Source organism: Lacerta agilis, chromosome 5, assembly GCF_009819535.1.
Source record: "Lacerta agilis isolate rLacAgi1 chromosome 5, rLacAgi1.pri, whole genome shotgun sequence".
Taxonomy (NCBI): Eukaryota; Metazoa; Chordata; class Lepidosauria; order Squamata; family Lacertidae; genus Lacerta; species Lacerta agilis.
Window position 1 is genome coordinate 66641615 of NC_046316.1, and position 14790 is coordinate 66656404.

The 14790-nt window shown below is 43.4% G+C and overlaps 1 protein-coding gene across 3 annotated transcripts in view; it reads left to right on the forward strand.

Annotated features, from left to right (window-relative positions):
* The window catches only part of SGPP2 (sphingosine-1-phosphate phosphatase 2), a 30687-nt gene extending 18844 nt beyond the window's left edge, over positions 1-11843 (forward strand). For all 3 annotated transcript variants that reach the window (XM_033150248.1, XM_033150249.1, XM_033150250.1), the window contains exons 3-5: positions 4486-4665; positions 6061-6150; positions 11225-11843. In XM_033150248.1, coding sequence (XP_033006139.1) covers positions 4486-4665; positions 6061-6150; positions 11225-11767 — 813 coding nt within the window. In that variant the 3' untranslated portion in view covers positions 11768-11843. The remainder of the gene's footprint in view (positions 1-4485; positions 4666-6060; positions 6151-11224) is intronic.
* Positions 11844-14790: the final 2947 nt, after the last annotated feature.

Sequence of the window (14790 nt, forward strand, 5' to 3'; positions counted from 1 at the left end):
ACCGAGAAGGCCCTCTGCCTGGTTCCCTGTAACCTCACTTCTCGCAGTGAGGGAACCGCCAGAAGGCCCTCGGAGCTAGACCTCAGTGTCCAGGTTGAACGATGGGGATGGAGATGTTCCTTCAGGTATACAGGGCCAAGGCCATTTAGGGTCTTAAAGGTCAGCACCAACACTTTGAATTGTGCTCAGAAACGTACTGAGAGCCAATGCACGTCTCTCAGGACCAGTGTTATATGGTCTTGGCGGCCACTCCCAGTCACCAGTCTAGCTTGCCGGACATCCCTTTAAAACAAAAAACAAAACCCTTTGACAGAAAGTCTTTAAAAAGAAGAAAAGAGAGACCTGGAACACTAGCTGTACATAAAAAATGCTTTGAGAAAGAACATAAAGACACTTCATATATATTTGCAAAATCACCATCACCTCCATCATGGGCAATTCTGTCCCAAGAAAACATTCTATAGTGAGAAGACTGGGGGTAGGAAACCTCAGGCCTGGGGGCCAAAGGCCTCCTTACCTGACCCATAAGATTCTCCCCAGGCCACACACTTTCCAAAGACACACTCCCCTCACTATCCCTACTTTCCACTCCCCTTCGTGAGTTTTTCGTTGGCTGGGATGCGTCCTCGAACTCGCATAATGATTGCCTGAGCACACATGTTTTGTTTGTGTGTGTGAAGAAGCCAGCCTACAGTCCAAAGGCAAAATTCACATTTTGTTGCTCTGCCCTCTTTTGCCTCTGGCGCCATCCCCACCACCAGCGCGTGGTCCGCAGAAGCTTGCCCCCCACGGAAATCAGGTCCCACTAGCCGGAATAGGACTCCCCGGCCCTGCTAATATGGTTTTCAGGTTTTGACTTGTAGAGTGACTTAATGAGCAACAGTTGGATTAAAAAGTTAAAAACAAACCTGTCTGGCACCAGCATCTAATTTCACACGACCATCCCCAGGGATGGGCCTTCATGTGCAAACTGGCATACAATTCCTGCCGAGGATTCTTTCCTTGTATGGAAGTTTCACACTCTTTCAGGACACACAGTAAGTGCATCAATAGCAGGTTGTGGTTCCACAAACCATTCATTGCTCATGCTTTCAATTATTACTATTAATTCAATTTATATCCCACCATTCCTCCTGTCGGATCCCAGAGCAGCAAACATATAAATAATTGTAATATTAAATGGGTATTGTCTTATCTTGACTAAGGCCTTATTAGTAATTCTGCTTCTCTCACACACAAGACAAAACAACAACAACAACTGCCCTTTTCGGTTGGCATTTCAGGTCTACTATGTCATGAGCCAGAGTCACTTGGCCATAAATTTCTTCTATTCCATTCCACAGCTTTTTGGGTGAACATGCATGAAGATTTGTCCCCAATATTGAGCTTACTAGCAACAATGAAGCATTTTTTAAAGAAAGAAAGAAAGAAAGAAAGAAAGAAAGAAAGAAAGAAAGAAAGAAAGAAAGAAAGAAAGAAAGAAAGAAAGAAAGAAAGAAAGAAAGAAAGAATGTATTATAGAACCTGCTCAAATGCATCCTTAAAACAGTCTTCACAGTTCCCAGGAATCATCAAATGCCTGAGTAAACAGAACAGCTTTTTAATTCTCTCCCCCACCCCCACCCCCAAAAAATCAATAATCAGGTAGACAGACAGACAGACAGACAGACCTTATCAGGGAAGGCATTCCACAAACAGGTAACTGCCATGTCATGGTCAACATCACCTGGGCAGCCCAGTTGTGTGATGTGAGTGCATCTTAAAGCATCCTACAAATTAGTGGCCTTTAAAAAAGCAAAGGCTAAAGCCAATGGCAGCTAAAAGATGTTGCCGCTAACCGAACTTGTGACATCAGCTTTTGAATTCTCAGCCATCCAACAAAATACAAGAAGTGATTCGCTTTGATGTCATCGCTGGCTACGTTGTACGTGACAGCAGTAGTGAGCCAGAGTACTGTTCACTTTTCAAGTTTTTTTTTTTACTCCCAGTGTCTTGTCTTCAACCATTCTGCAGTTGTGGTTCTGAACCAGAACAGTCGCTTCTTGTTCAGCAAAACTCATTTGTAAAAGTAAGGACAAAATGATGACAGAAGAGCATTCACACAAAAAGCTAAATTCCCCCCCCCAATATGCTGATGTGACCTGATGAGAAAAAAGACCTAGTTAGCCTTTTGCTATGATCTTGACCTTGTGACCCAGTTGAAAAAGTCACTACAGGCACTGTCCGTTACTCAATGTGTCCCATGGTCATCAAAGGAATTGTAACACTTCAGAAATGAGTGATTCATGCAGGAATTGAAGGCAAAATCTGCAGTTCGTGGGCCTTCAGTCTTGATTTTGGGATGGGGTGGGGTGTTCTTCAATCGTTCTGTGGCCTTCACTGCTGCATGTGTGACAGCATTGCATGTCGAGGTCCCCAAACCACCCCTCAAATGAAACACACTTCACACAGAAATTTAAGTTTAAGGTTTTTGGCATGATTTTGGCCACAACTTTAAGACCTTCATAGACATATTTAATTAAGATTTAATGAACTTAAAAGGAGCTGCTTAAAGGCAGTATAATATATTTGGGGTTTTAGCTCACCAAGGAGGATTGTGAATTAAGCACAAAAGGAGGCCAGGAGGAGTCTTGGAAATAAAAGCAGGAAAATGATATGAAACTTATTCTGGAGGGGGGTGTCTGAGAATGTACAGGGAGTCCCAAGGAGAGAGATTTCATACGGTGCTTGGTAGGGAAGAAGCAGGGAGATAGAAAACACAAATCCCATGGATAGCAAACCACTTAGAACCTCTATGCCAGGCATAATTTTATCAACTCCTTTTGTGTCACCGCTCACCTTTTCTCTAAACTGAGAAGTCCCAAATGCTGCAAGATTTCCTCAAAGGGAAGTTGCTTCATCAGCTTCTTCGAATGTTAACTTGGACGTTATATATTGCCTCATTTTTCACATGACAGGAATGGTTTTAGCAGGTTTCATTCATGGGAAACTGAAGTTATGAGCAAGTAACCTAAATGGAATTAATTGCCATGCAGTTTTCCAGTTACATTGTCGATCTTATTTGACTGCACTGACTTGGCTAGAAGACGCAAAGCAGTCTTTATTTGTACTAAATTAAGACTGGTGTAGAAATAGGCTTTAGAGTTTTGCAGCACACACACACACACACACACACACACACACACACACTCCAACGCCAGGCATGTATCTAAGTTTTAGCAGTTCTTCACTGGCGTAGGAAGGGCGGGACGTAGGGGGCGGTGCGCCCCTGGCAGTGGGATCCCGATAGGGTTCCATCTCAGTGTACCACGCCCCCAGAACACGCGCCACGCCCCTGCGGGTGGTGCACCCCGCCCCCAGAATGCTCACCAGCCCCACCCCCGCCTGCTTTACGCCACTGCAATTTGCAAATTTTTGCCACGTGGGTGAAAATAAGAGCATTTTGTTCCAATCTCCTTGATTTGTTTTATTGGAGGTCAAGAAATCTGGTTTTGAGGGATATGTGTTTTTGGGGAGGAGGGGGAACTGAATGACAAACTGATCAACTGTGAAAAGCAGGTGTTGTAAAACATGTATATATTGTATTAGTCTGTGGCCCAAAGTTTACTGGAACACCCATTACTGAACACCCATTGTCAGGTTGCACAAGGAAATACAGAGAATGCAACCTCTATTCAAAACAGGCTTTTAAAGTTTATGGGAGAAGGATTTTCCTCTTGTAGTAAGACGTGATAGCATCCCCACCCCCATGTCTTTAATTTAATAATCCAGCTCTGCGTGGCTTGCCATATCTTTACCCAAGGCATATCTTTGCACAAGAAACTAAGTTCATAAAAAGTGGAGCACTCCCCCCCCTTTAAATATGAAATTTGCTCTTTTGGTTTTGATGGGTCCCTGCTGTGAGGTTTAGCATTTTCAACCTGCTTATTTCTATGCACTGCGGTAATATTTCCTGTTGCTATTTCGTTCACAGCAATGTAAACTACAGGAAGCCAGAGGTGGATTATGCAACTATGCTGGTGTAACTTTTTACAAACTGATCAGGAGCAGGGGCTACTGCCAGCTTAGCTAACCCAAGCCTAGCAGAGGGGAAATAATCCCTTAAAACAGAGTTTGATGTATACTACTTTTTTGCCAGTAAAGTATAACTTTCTCTGGGTTACATAGTCACATGTCTCTCCCCCCCCCAATGTCTTGTTCCCACCATTCCCCTGGAACATCCCTTTGTGGGCACTTGATTCAGTGTCTTTGCTACCTGAGTCCCAGTTGAGCTGAGATCAAGGAGCTATACTGGCATATATCTGGCTGATCTGGAGATATGCCTATTTGCTGGTCTCAAAAGTATCATGCCATGATGACAGGAGTGAATTGCTGTAACTGAAAATGTGTCTGAGACTTGAGAGGCGGGCGGCGGTGGGCTACTTGGGTGAAAGGTGGAGTATAAATGAAATAAGCACATCTCTGTTATCTGCGTGCTTTCTCCAGGTGGTTATGTACATTGGCCAAGTCTCAAAGGATCTGCTCAAGTGGCCCCGCCCTTCTTCCCCACCTGTTGTCAAGCTAGAAAAAAGGACCACTGCAGAGTATGGAATGCCATCCACGCATGCAATGGCAGCAACCGCCATTTCTTTTACATTTGTGGTTACAACAGTGAACAAGTACAAGGTAGGCATGCAGTGTGGTGTACTGGATAAGGCAGAGCTTTCCAGACTTTTCGTGTCGGTGACACACTCTTTAGACATGCATCATTTCACGACACGGTAATTCAGTTTTACTAGCAAACTGGAGATTAAACTAACCCCTTTCCAGTCCCAGAAAGTGCAGCCTCTCCAAAAACTCTGGCTTAAATCTAAGAAGTGTAGGCTTGGTGTGTCCCCTTTCTCTCCCTCCCACACCGTCTCAGGCAAACTTGCCCCATTGATCTTGCCATACAGGGGCAGCTCTGGTTGAATCCAGCATGACCTAAAACAGGGGTCAGCAACCTTTTTCAGCCATAGGCCGGTCCACTGTCCCTCAGACCATGTGGTGGGGCAGACAATAGTTTGAAAAAAAATATGAACGAATTCCTATGCCCCACAAATAACCCAGAGATGCATTTTAAATAAAAACACAGAATCTACTCAGGTAAAAAACACCAGGCAGGCCCCACAAATAACCCAGAGATGTGTTTTAAATAAAAGGACACATTCTACTCATGTAAAAACACGCTGATTCCCGGACCATCCATGGGCCGGATTGAGAAGGCAATTGGGCCGCATCTGGCCCACGGGCTGTAGGTTGCCTGCCCCTGATCTAAAAGCCTTTCCCCACTTACTCTGCAGCCAGACCCCACATTCTACACATTCATCTGTATAATGGCATCATGACCACTTTGTTTTCAAGCCATTACCTAATAGTTTCTGTTATGTGCCTTTTCCAGTGATCTGAATCTCTCTTTCTGAGGTGAGCTTTTTGCTCAGATCATTCTTAAGGATTTATAGCCAATTTATTTACCGGTATTTGTGCTGATGTGAAGTTAGAATATTCTGTTCCATTTGGCTCCTGTCTGCTCTTCTGTTATATAACCATACAGTTTGGAGACCTTATTTAGGAGCCCTTCACAATTGAACTTTGTATTCTCGACTGACTTTGCCATCTGTAAACGTGCCTACATCCACTGCTTGATTCCATATATTTATGAACAAGTCTAATGGCACAAGTCCAAATACAGGGGTGAGGTCCTTCTCACTATCTGTTGTCTTCTTCATCTAAATAGAGTGCAGCTTTTGCATTTTCCATTCCTAGGGCTCAGTACTAGCTGTGGAGGTTGAAATCTTTATCCTTTTCCAACAGTTGTAGGTGATGAATTTATTCTAAGGATAACATGACAAATCATCACTGCTAGATATTTCAGTCCAGGTTATTTGGAAATGTTACTTGAATTCATCAAACTTCTGATATCCAAGAATGCAATTGATTCTGAATTAGAATGGCCTGGCCATTGATAAAAGTATTTGATTCTTTGTGATATATGCAACTGCTATTAATGTTTCTTTCACCCCCCCTCTTTTATGTTTACAGTACCCACTTGAACTAGGACTGCTGGGAGCCTTCTTATTTTCAACTCTGGTATGCCTCAGCAGAATTTACACTGGGATGCACACAGTTTTGGTAAGGTTTCTCCTTAGTGTATTGCCCATATATTGAGGATTTATATCCTGAAACATGAACATAAACCAATACACGTTAAAAGCAAATGACACACAAAAACTGCCTAAATCGTAGTTAAGCCCTCTTCTGGAAATAGCAGCACAACCCATTCTGCATCCATTTCCTCTCTTTCCGACCTTTCTTTTCCATACAAAGCTCATGTATGTAAAGTATAATAAAAAAGTAAGGCTGTTGTCATGCTGCAGTTCTCCTGGTGACTGACAGGTGCTGCTGCAAATAACAGCATGATGATAGTCTTGTATTTACTGTAGGTGCCCCTTGGGGCAAAGCCTTACTGGTAGAATTAAGTACAGCAGCTTGCTGGCTTAGTGGTGAGCTGGACTTTCTGCTCCTCCTTCTCCCAGGGCTACAAGTATTTCTGGTGACTGGGAAGGGCTGCAAACCTGGGTGTTTTGCTTGCTGGAATGCGTCATCTTGACTCATAGTATGCTATATGAATACTCCTACATGTAGCCTCTTTCACTGAAAATTAGGCCTGATGCAGCTTCTGTGGTGAGAAGAGGTGTGCATCATTTTTCACAGTGCCGCTAGCTGATTCCATACCATGAGCCTCCTGAATCATCATACATGACATTTGCTTGTTTACCATCCTCATCAGGCACATTGGTAAAGGTCTTGACCTCAGTAGATCAAACCAATAATTTGAAAGGGAGGATGTCTCCAGTCTAGATTTAACTAATGACCTAAAGTCAGTCAGTAAAAATTCTCTGCATATTTCCCTTGATAGTCTGTGATAAGAAGAGACTTTTCTAAATTCAGATGGTAAAGAAGAGAGAAGCCTTTGTTGACATTCTTGAAAGAACAAAGCTACTTTAATATGGGTGGGGAGGAGAATCCCCTCCTTTCAATAGATTTAAATTATAGTTCTGTGAGGATTTTTTTGCTTTCACAAGAACATGAAATGCAGTGCAGTCTTGTGCATGCCTGTTCAGAAGTAAGGTCCATTCAATGAGACTTACTCCCAGGTAAGTGACTGTTGAATTGTAGCCTTAAAAGATTTTAATATGGTTGCATAATTGGTTTTTATATTTTTTGTAAATCACTTAGAGGCCTACTTTGGCATTTAGCAGTATATAGAAATAATAATGTAACAGCAAAAAAATGTTCTGCAGTTTAAATATATTTGAATAAACTTAGTTATCTGTATCTGATGTAGAATATTTCTTGAATCTTGTCCTGATTCTTGTCCTGGAATGTTGTAGATTCCAGCATTATGGAGGTTGTAAAATGGTGGTCTGACCATCAACACAGTTGCTGCTACTATCACTTGCAGTGAAAAAAACAAAACTAAAACATAATAGCAAAATTGGAAGTCTACTGCTAATGGTGAACTCTACCCCTTGGAGAGATTCCTACTTTGCTCTTGCCTTAAGAAATTCAACGGTGCCCACAATATATTTGCATCTGCACCCAAAGATGGAGAATTTCAAGAGGCCATTAGTGCACAACTCTGGTGTAAACCACTTAGAGGTTCTGTTTACCATCAAGTGGTAAATACATTTTGTTTAAATAATATGTAGTATATTGTTACAAAAATTGTATTCCACCCCCCACTCTCTACCGAGCAATAGGAATATTCTGGGGGGTTCCAGGCAGTGGTGGAGAAAGCCGCTGTGTCACCCGGGGTGGCAAACCCGGGGACCCAGCGGTGGCGCGTGTGTGTGTACAGCGTTGCTGCATCGACGCACGCACCATGCATCATACGCAGCGGTGCATGCACAGTGCATACAATGCACTGCACACGCGTGCCGTGCCATAGCGCCGCCGCCGGGCGGGACCCAGACAAGCTGCGGGGTGGAGCGGCCTTGCTCCGCGGCTTGTGAGTAGGCCGTCGAGGTTTGCGAGCAGGCTGCGGGGCAAGCCCGCTCTGCCCCGTGGCCTATCCGGGGCCCGCCGGTGGGGTGGGGTGGGGTGGGGTGGGGCCAGCCCATGTGTCACCCCCCTCCCTTGGAACATGGGGCGACCCGCCCCCCATGCCCCCTTGCTCCGCCCCTGGTTCCAGGAGCTCACCCAGGGTCTGTGCTCCTTTGGAGAATTGAAGACGTGGCAGAGACAGTCGTAGCTTTAAGAAATATGATTGATTCACCTATTTAAACCTTCAGTCTGCATGGAGGGAGTTGAGATCTTACAGCATGGTCATCTTAAGCAGGGCTTGATTCCCACAGCAGTTTAGCACTGGAGTCAAAGGCATCACAACCAGCCAGCCTTCAGCCAGTCTTCCCAAGATGGATCTCAGTCTTCTTTCTCTCCCCCCCCACCCTTCTTCTTCTTCTTCTTCTTCTTCTTCTTCTTCTTCTTCTTCTTCTTCTTCTTCTTCTTCTTCTTCTTCTTCTTCCCAGCACACCTTACTAAAAAGCACTCTTTTCCTGTCACTGCTCACATACACCCCATCACCTTGGCAACCTCTGTCTGCCCAGCCCCAAGATGGGGCATTAACACCTTTTGTCATGTTAATGCCTCTATCCCAGGTGAGCCCCTGGCTTGGAAAGAAACCTTAGCCTGTATTTATCCACTGGCCTGCAATCTTCCCTTCAATACTCCAGAGAATTAAAATCAAAATTTCTAGGGCTCAGCTCCCCACCCCACCCCACCCCACCCCACAAACCGATAACAGTATTCTTCATTTTACATTCAGCTATGGACTGCAGAAGTGTTGACATGATTTTAGCATTTTATTCTTCTCCCATGTAATTGACAGTAGCTGAAGTCCTCTAAACAGTCCTTTTTTCTTTCTTTCTTTTTTTGCTTCTCTTAATAAATTCCACTCTGACCTGACAAAGCTGGTTTCAGGCTGCTCAGCAGCAATCCAGACTTCAGTGTTAACATATGTTTTTGCCTGAAGATGCCTGTGCTGATCTGCAGAGAGGCATAACTTAAATCCTTTGAACTGCATTCATCTACTTTTGCGATGGTTTTCTCCTTAATCTTTTCATTAATGGAGCTTCCTCCTTGTGCAAAAGTGGATGAAGGAAACATAATCCTCCTTTGAAATTAAGAGATTTAACAGATTATGGGCGGGGAAGGGCTTGGCATGAACAGAAACCTGTTGTTTAAACTTGCTTCAGATGTGTTCCTGAAACTATTTGCTTCAGTGAATTTGTCACCAGTTTTTATTTGGGGGTTATAATGATGGTTTCGTTGTCCTTTGGCAAGCAAAAAGAATGAAAGTATCTATAAGGTTCTCCATGTGTACAGTGTGAGTTGCCAGTATTTGGGCACACTTTTGAGTGAGCCCTGTCAGCATCTCTCTGGTCACTTCTGCCCCCTATCTCTGCCCCACACACAGCAGAAAGAGTGTGTCAGCAAACACACTTTGCTTTTGCAAAGGCTCTGTGTTAAAGTCAGATCTGGTAGACTTGATGTGAGTCTTGAAAAGCACCCATAGCTGAGAGAGAAAACGCAAAAGTCTTTGATTCTTCCAGCTTCCTTCTTCAGCTGCATGCACTTTTTCAAGGGAGGAAAAGCTAACACCTAAACCTTTTGTGCTGGTACTGCAGTAGAAGTTTCAAATATGACCATAAACGCAATGGCTTTAAAATAATAATGATAACAACAATGGGAGGACTATGGAGGAAACAGAAATTCATTGAGGCTTGGGGAAAATGTGGTCTGGAGTCCAGGGGTGGAGGGAGCCAATCTGCCGCCCGGGATGGCAAACTTGAAAGGCACCCCTCCCCACGCGCGCGTCGTGACGTCACGACGCGTGCGCAGCCTCCTGGGTGGACTGTGCATGTGTGGACATGCACAGTCCACCCAAGATGGCGAGCGCGATCGGCCGGCACCGCTTCTGACTGGCACCGGGCCGTGCCGCGCTGCGTTTTAAGGCTGCAGTGGGTGAACAGCAGCGCTGCTGTTCGCGCGTTGCAGCCTTTTAAAAGTTGCCGCGCTCGATCGTGGGGGTGGGGCCTGCCCCCAGAGTCTCACCCTCCCCAGGGCGGTACCCGGGGCGGACCGCCCCACCACCCCCTTGCTCCGCCCCTGCTGGAGTCTATGGAACAAATTGAGCAAGTACTACATACTATAAGTACTCAGGATAAAAGTTCTCCTTCTCCTCCTTTTAGCCTTTGAGTTTTGCTGCAGAGGAATATAGTTGCAGGTGTTACTGTTCATGCAAATACATGAAATGGTAGGAAAATAACTTTTAGCAAAGAACTGATGCAGAATGCATAGAATCTTAACAGGCTGATCTTGATCACCTGTAAGGAAAGCAAGTATTCTGGGTTGATTCTCTCCCATCCCCCAAAACCACACCACCCCGTGTTTGTCAACTTGAACTAAATAAGGTAATTTAATTTTTGTGCTGCCAGGTAGATGAACCTATATACACACTTTTAAATGGGTATGCAATTGCTCAAGTCCTTATCCAAATGCATTCTAAAGGAAGTGATTCATCTGTTAATCATTAACCTGGTAATACATAAAGCAAGATGACACAAGTTCCAGGGCCATAGCCTCAGAGGCCAAGGGTTGCTATGAAGCTTTAGAGCCCTTCCTGAATTTTCAGCATTTTATTATTTCATTTGATTAAAGTTAATCTTTTGCCCCTGTACTTCATTCTTGATCAACCATGCAATGTTTTCCCTTATATGCCTGTAAGTAAACTGTGGCCCCACCTTCCTCTGTCCCACCTAACTGGTTTGCAAGAGCCACTAAGAGGAGACGAGCATTTTAAACTTTTTTGGTTATGAAGTTATACATTTAACTTAAATTAATTTGATTAATTTGCCAGTATTTAGGCTTCCTGGGTAGCCTTAAGGTCCATTTAATTTCGGTCTTACAAAGCTCCAAAATGTATTAACTTTGAAACAATTTGGCTCTGTTGTTCATATGTTTTCTGCTCAGCATAGTTACATGCTTAATATACGTGGTATGCTCAAGCATCACAGCTCAGTGATCTTTAGCAATTCTTCAGATACATATTCTTACAGATTCTTACAGTTACTTTAGGGGAAGGATGGTCTGCTTGAAGGAAATGAGAATGCTCTGTACGCCTAACACCTCTATGTCTTTCTAGGATGTGATTGTTGGCAGCCTGATCTCAGCCATATTAACTGCTCTGGCTTATCCAACTTGGGACCTCCTTGATCACCTGATGCTGACCAGCCCCTTGTGCCCCATGTTCTGCATCGTTGTCCCCCTCATCTTATGCTACAACTACCCCAAACTGGATTACTATAGCCCTACTAGGGCAGACACAACCACTATTCTGGGATCTGGAGCTGGAGCAATTATAGGGTTCTGGATAAACAATCACTACGTTTCAAATGTTTCCGCTGAAGAAGCGACACACAGGATCCCTTCTGCCACCAGCGAAATGCTCTTGATGGTTCTTGCACAGTTCTTGGTGGGAATTGCTGTACTGCTGATCATACGGCAGATCATCAAAAGCCTGGCTCTTAAATCACTGTGTTCTTGGTACAAGGTTTCTATTAATGACATTGAAGCTATGCAGCAAATGGAAATTGAAGTGCCCTATAAATTTATAACCTATTCTTCCATCGGCCTGAGTGCTACGGTGCTTGTGCCATTGCTGCATAAATTATTGGGCTTAAACTGAATGCTGCACACTTTTCTTTAAGAAGCGGTCCAGATTATAGGGTGCAATAAAAATGCACGCAGAAGCAAAAACTTGAGCAACAAAGTGTTATGCCTTCCTGCGTAGCCCTACAACATAGATAATAGTGGAGATCTAAACTGGGTTTCCAATAATTTTTGTTCGCTGCAATCTTTTAACATGCTGTGGCTGCTTCAGTGACTATGGCTGTCTGAGCTAAGCATTTAGTGCGGCTAGAAGCCTGCCATGACGGACAGTCAGATCTCTTCTTCCTAGATCTAGTGGTTTGAAGAGTTTGTTCAGGGTTGTCAAACCTCAAAATAAGCCCATCAAGGGATGCAGCGAGATCAGGGTATTTGGAGAAGAGCCTCCTTTTTTAAAGAAAACAAAGCAAAACTACAAAGTAATTATCTTTGCAAGCTGAACAGTCTGAGAATTGGGAGGAAGATAAGCACTCTCAGGGAGATATACCGGTAATATGCTGCATACAGGGAAGCTGGGTTGGCACTGAATCTGGCTGCCCATCTAGCAGAATGATGAACACTGAAGCCATATCTTGCAAAATAGACTCCCAGTCATACAAATTCACACGTATGGGTATAATTATGTTGTGTTCTTAATGTACAGTATCCATGTTATTAAATTAAGCTGTGTCATGTCTGAAGCTGTGCTCTGGTATGCTGTGGCATTGGCCCAGAATGTTGAAAGCAATCACTGCTGCTGTGACTTGTAGGCCTTGCAAGAAATGAATTGCAAGGACCAAGTAACTGATGGCAAGTGCAAATGTGATTGCAGATTTATTTTTTTAACTAATAACAAAATTAGATCTTCGTGTCCTCTTTCTTTCCACTAATTGCTCTTGTGCAAAGTGGTATTTTCCATTGGCAATGAAGGCTCCAGCAAGAACTGTGAAACTGCTGCTGCACTTTTTGGAGCTTGGGGACAGGATGAAACTAGCATTGGTCTGACTTTGGTGCTGCCATTCCAAGTGTTGGTAAATTGCTATCTGCCTGCCGCTTTGCATAGATTCCCACTGTAGGGAAGCAAATATAGCACACTTATCAGAGCCTTTAAATGAAATGCTGCTTAGACATGCAGATTTGAGAATGAACTGGAGTCTAAATATTAACTTAACTTTAATATATATATTTTTAAAAACCCAAACTAGGATAGGAGAGGGCTATTCGGCTCATATCTTGCCCATGGGTTTCCTATAAAGGCATGTGGTTAGCCACTGTAAGAACAGAATCTTGGAACTAGAAGATCCTTCCGTCTGATCCATAAGACTGTTCATATATACTGAAGCTTCAGTATTACACTAAGGGTGTAACTCCTACATATAGTCCTGTAATTTGAACTATAAGAAATACAGGGCTCTCCTCTTTCCCGCCATGCTCATTCTTTAGATAACGTGTTCTGTAAAAAGTGGGGGTTGTATGAAGGCAAAGACCTGAAGCCCACGGGGATTCTAATGTCAATACAGAACTTCGCTGGAGCAGAATTTTACAATGTAAGTGGGGTTCTCTTCATCATGCTAAAGTAGACGCACTTGCAAGGGAGTGCTGGCATATATGGTATAAACCCCTCAACCTGCATCTAATTTGGAGGTGAATCTGTTGAGCTGGTAGGCAAGAATATGGGTTGTAAGAGAATATAAGGGCCCCTCCCACCTGTCAGCTACTTGTTGCCCTGCATTCTCATCTCAGCAAAATGGTGGTGAAACAGCAAGCTTGCACAGAAATGTGTGATTTTGTCTCTGGACGTGGATATATATAAATTTGTGTGTTTCCACCGTTGCACTGGCTTCAGATTTAGCTGTAGCTCTAAAACTGCTTTTAAATGCATCTATTCAATTCTTTTATGATTATGTATATATGCTGCGATTTATAAACCACAACCTGCACAATTTCTATTTTTGTATTGTTTTACTGTAAGTTGTAAAGTGTATTCTGAAAATTCTGACTTTATTCAAACTTAAAATGTTTCCAGAAACTATTTTTTATTAAAGCTTATTTTGTCACTTACATTGCAAGTGTATTATCAGATTTTTTGTTCATAGAATAGAATTGTAGATTATACATCCTATAATAGCATTACCTCCCCTCCCCCCAACTTCATCACACTGTTGATTCATGTTAAGCTTGTGGTCTACTAGGACCACTACTTGCCTACTGGCAAGCCAGATGTCCCCCATCTTATATCTGTGCAGCTGGTTATTCCTGCCTAAGTCCCTATTTCATTTTGTTAACTTTGGGCCAGTTCTCCAATATGTTAAGGTCATCTTGAATCCTGATTCTGTCTTCTGCAGCATTGGCTACCCCTCCCAGTTTGGTGTCATCTGCAAAATTGATGAGTATCACTCAATTCCTTCATCTAAGTCATTTATAAAGGCATTGAGCAACGACAGAACAAGGAAACATTAGGGGGTACTCTTTGGGTTCCGTCAGTCAACCAGCTACAAATCCAAATAACTGTCCAGCCCACGTTTTACCAGCTTCTTTGCAAAGGTATCATAGGGGACTTTGTCAAAAGAATTACTGAAATCAAGATACACTACATCCACAGCACCCCCTGATCCACCAAGTTTATAACTATCAAAAAGAGAGGTTTTTGAGAAAGCCATGTGCAGCATCCTTTTTAAATTGCTCACATTACTTCTTCCCAAAGTTCCCAGTACTTCCATTTTGTCACAGTTCCTCCCTCTTGGTGAGGACCAGGTCCAAGATAGATGAACCCCTTGTTGCTGCTTCTACCTTCTGGGAAAGGAATTTGTCAGTGAGGCAACTGCAGAATTTGCTGGCCCTTACATTCTTGGCAGCGTTTGAGTTCCAACAAACACTGGGGTAGCTGAAATCTCCCAAGACTGCCTTCTCTCTCCTTTTTGAATGTTTGGTAATCTGCCGTAGGAAGGCATAATCCAAGTCATCAGTCTGTCTTGGAGGTCTATAGTATACACGTTGTTTACATATAATGCTCCTTCTCCTCCCCTCTTGTTTGGTCTCCTCCTTTTCAACATGGCAACCCAA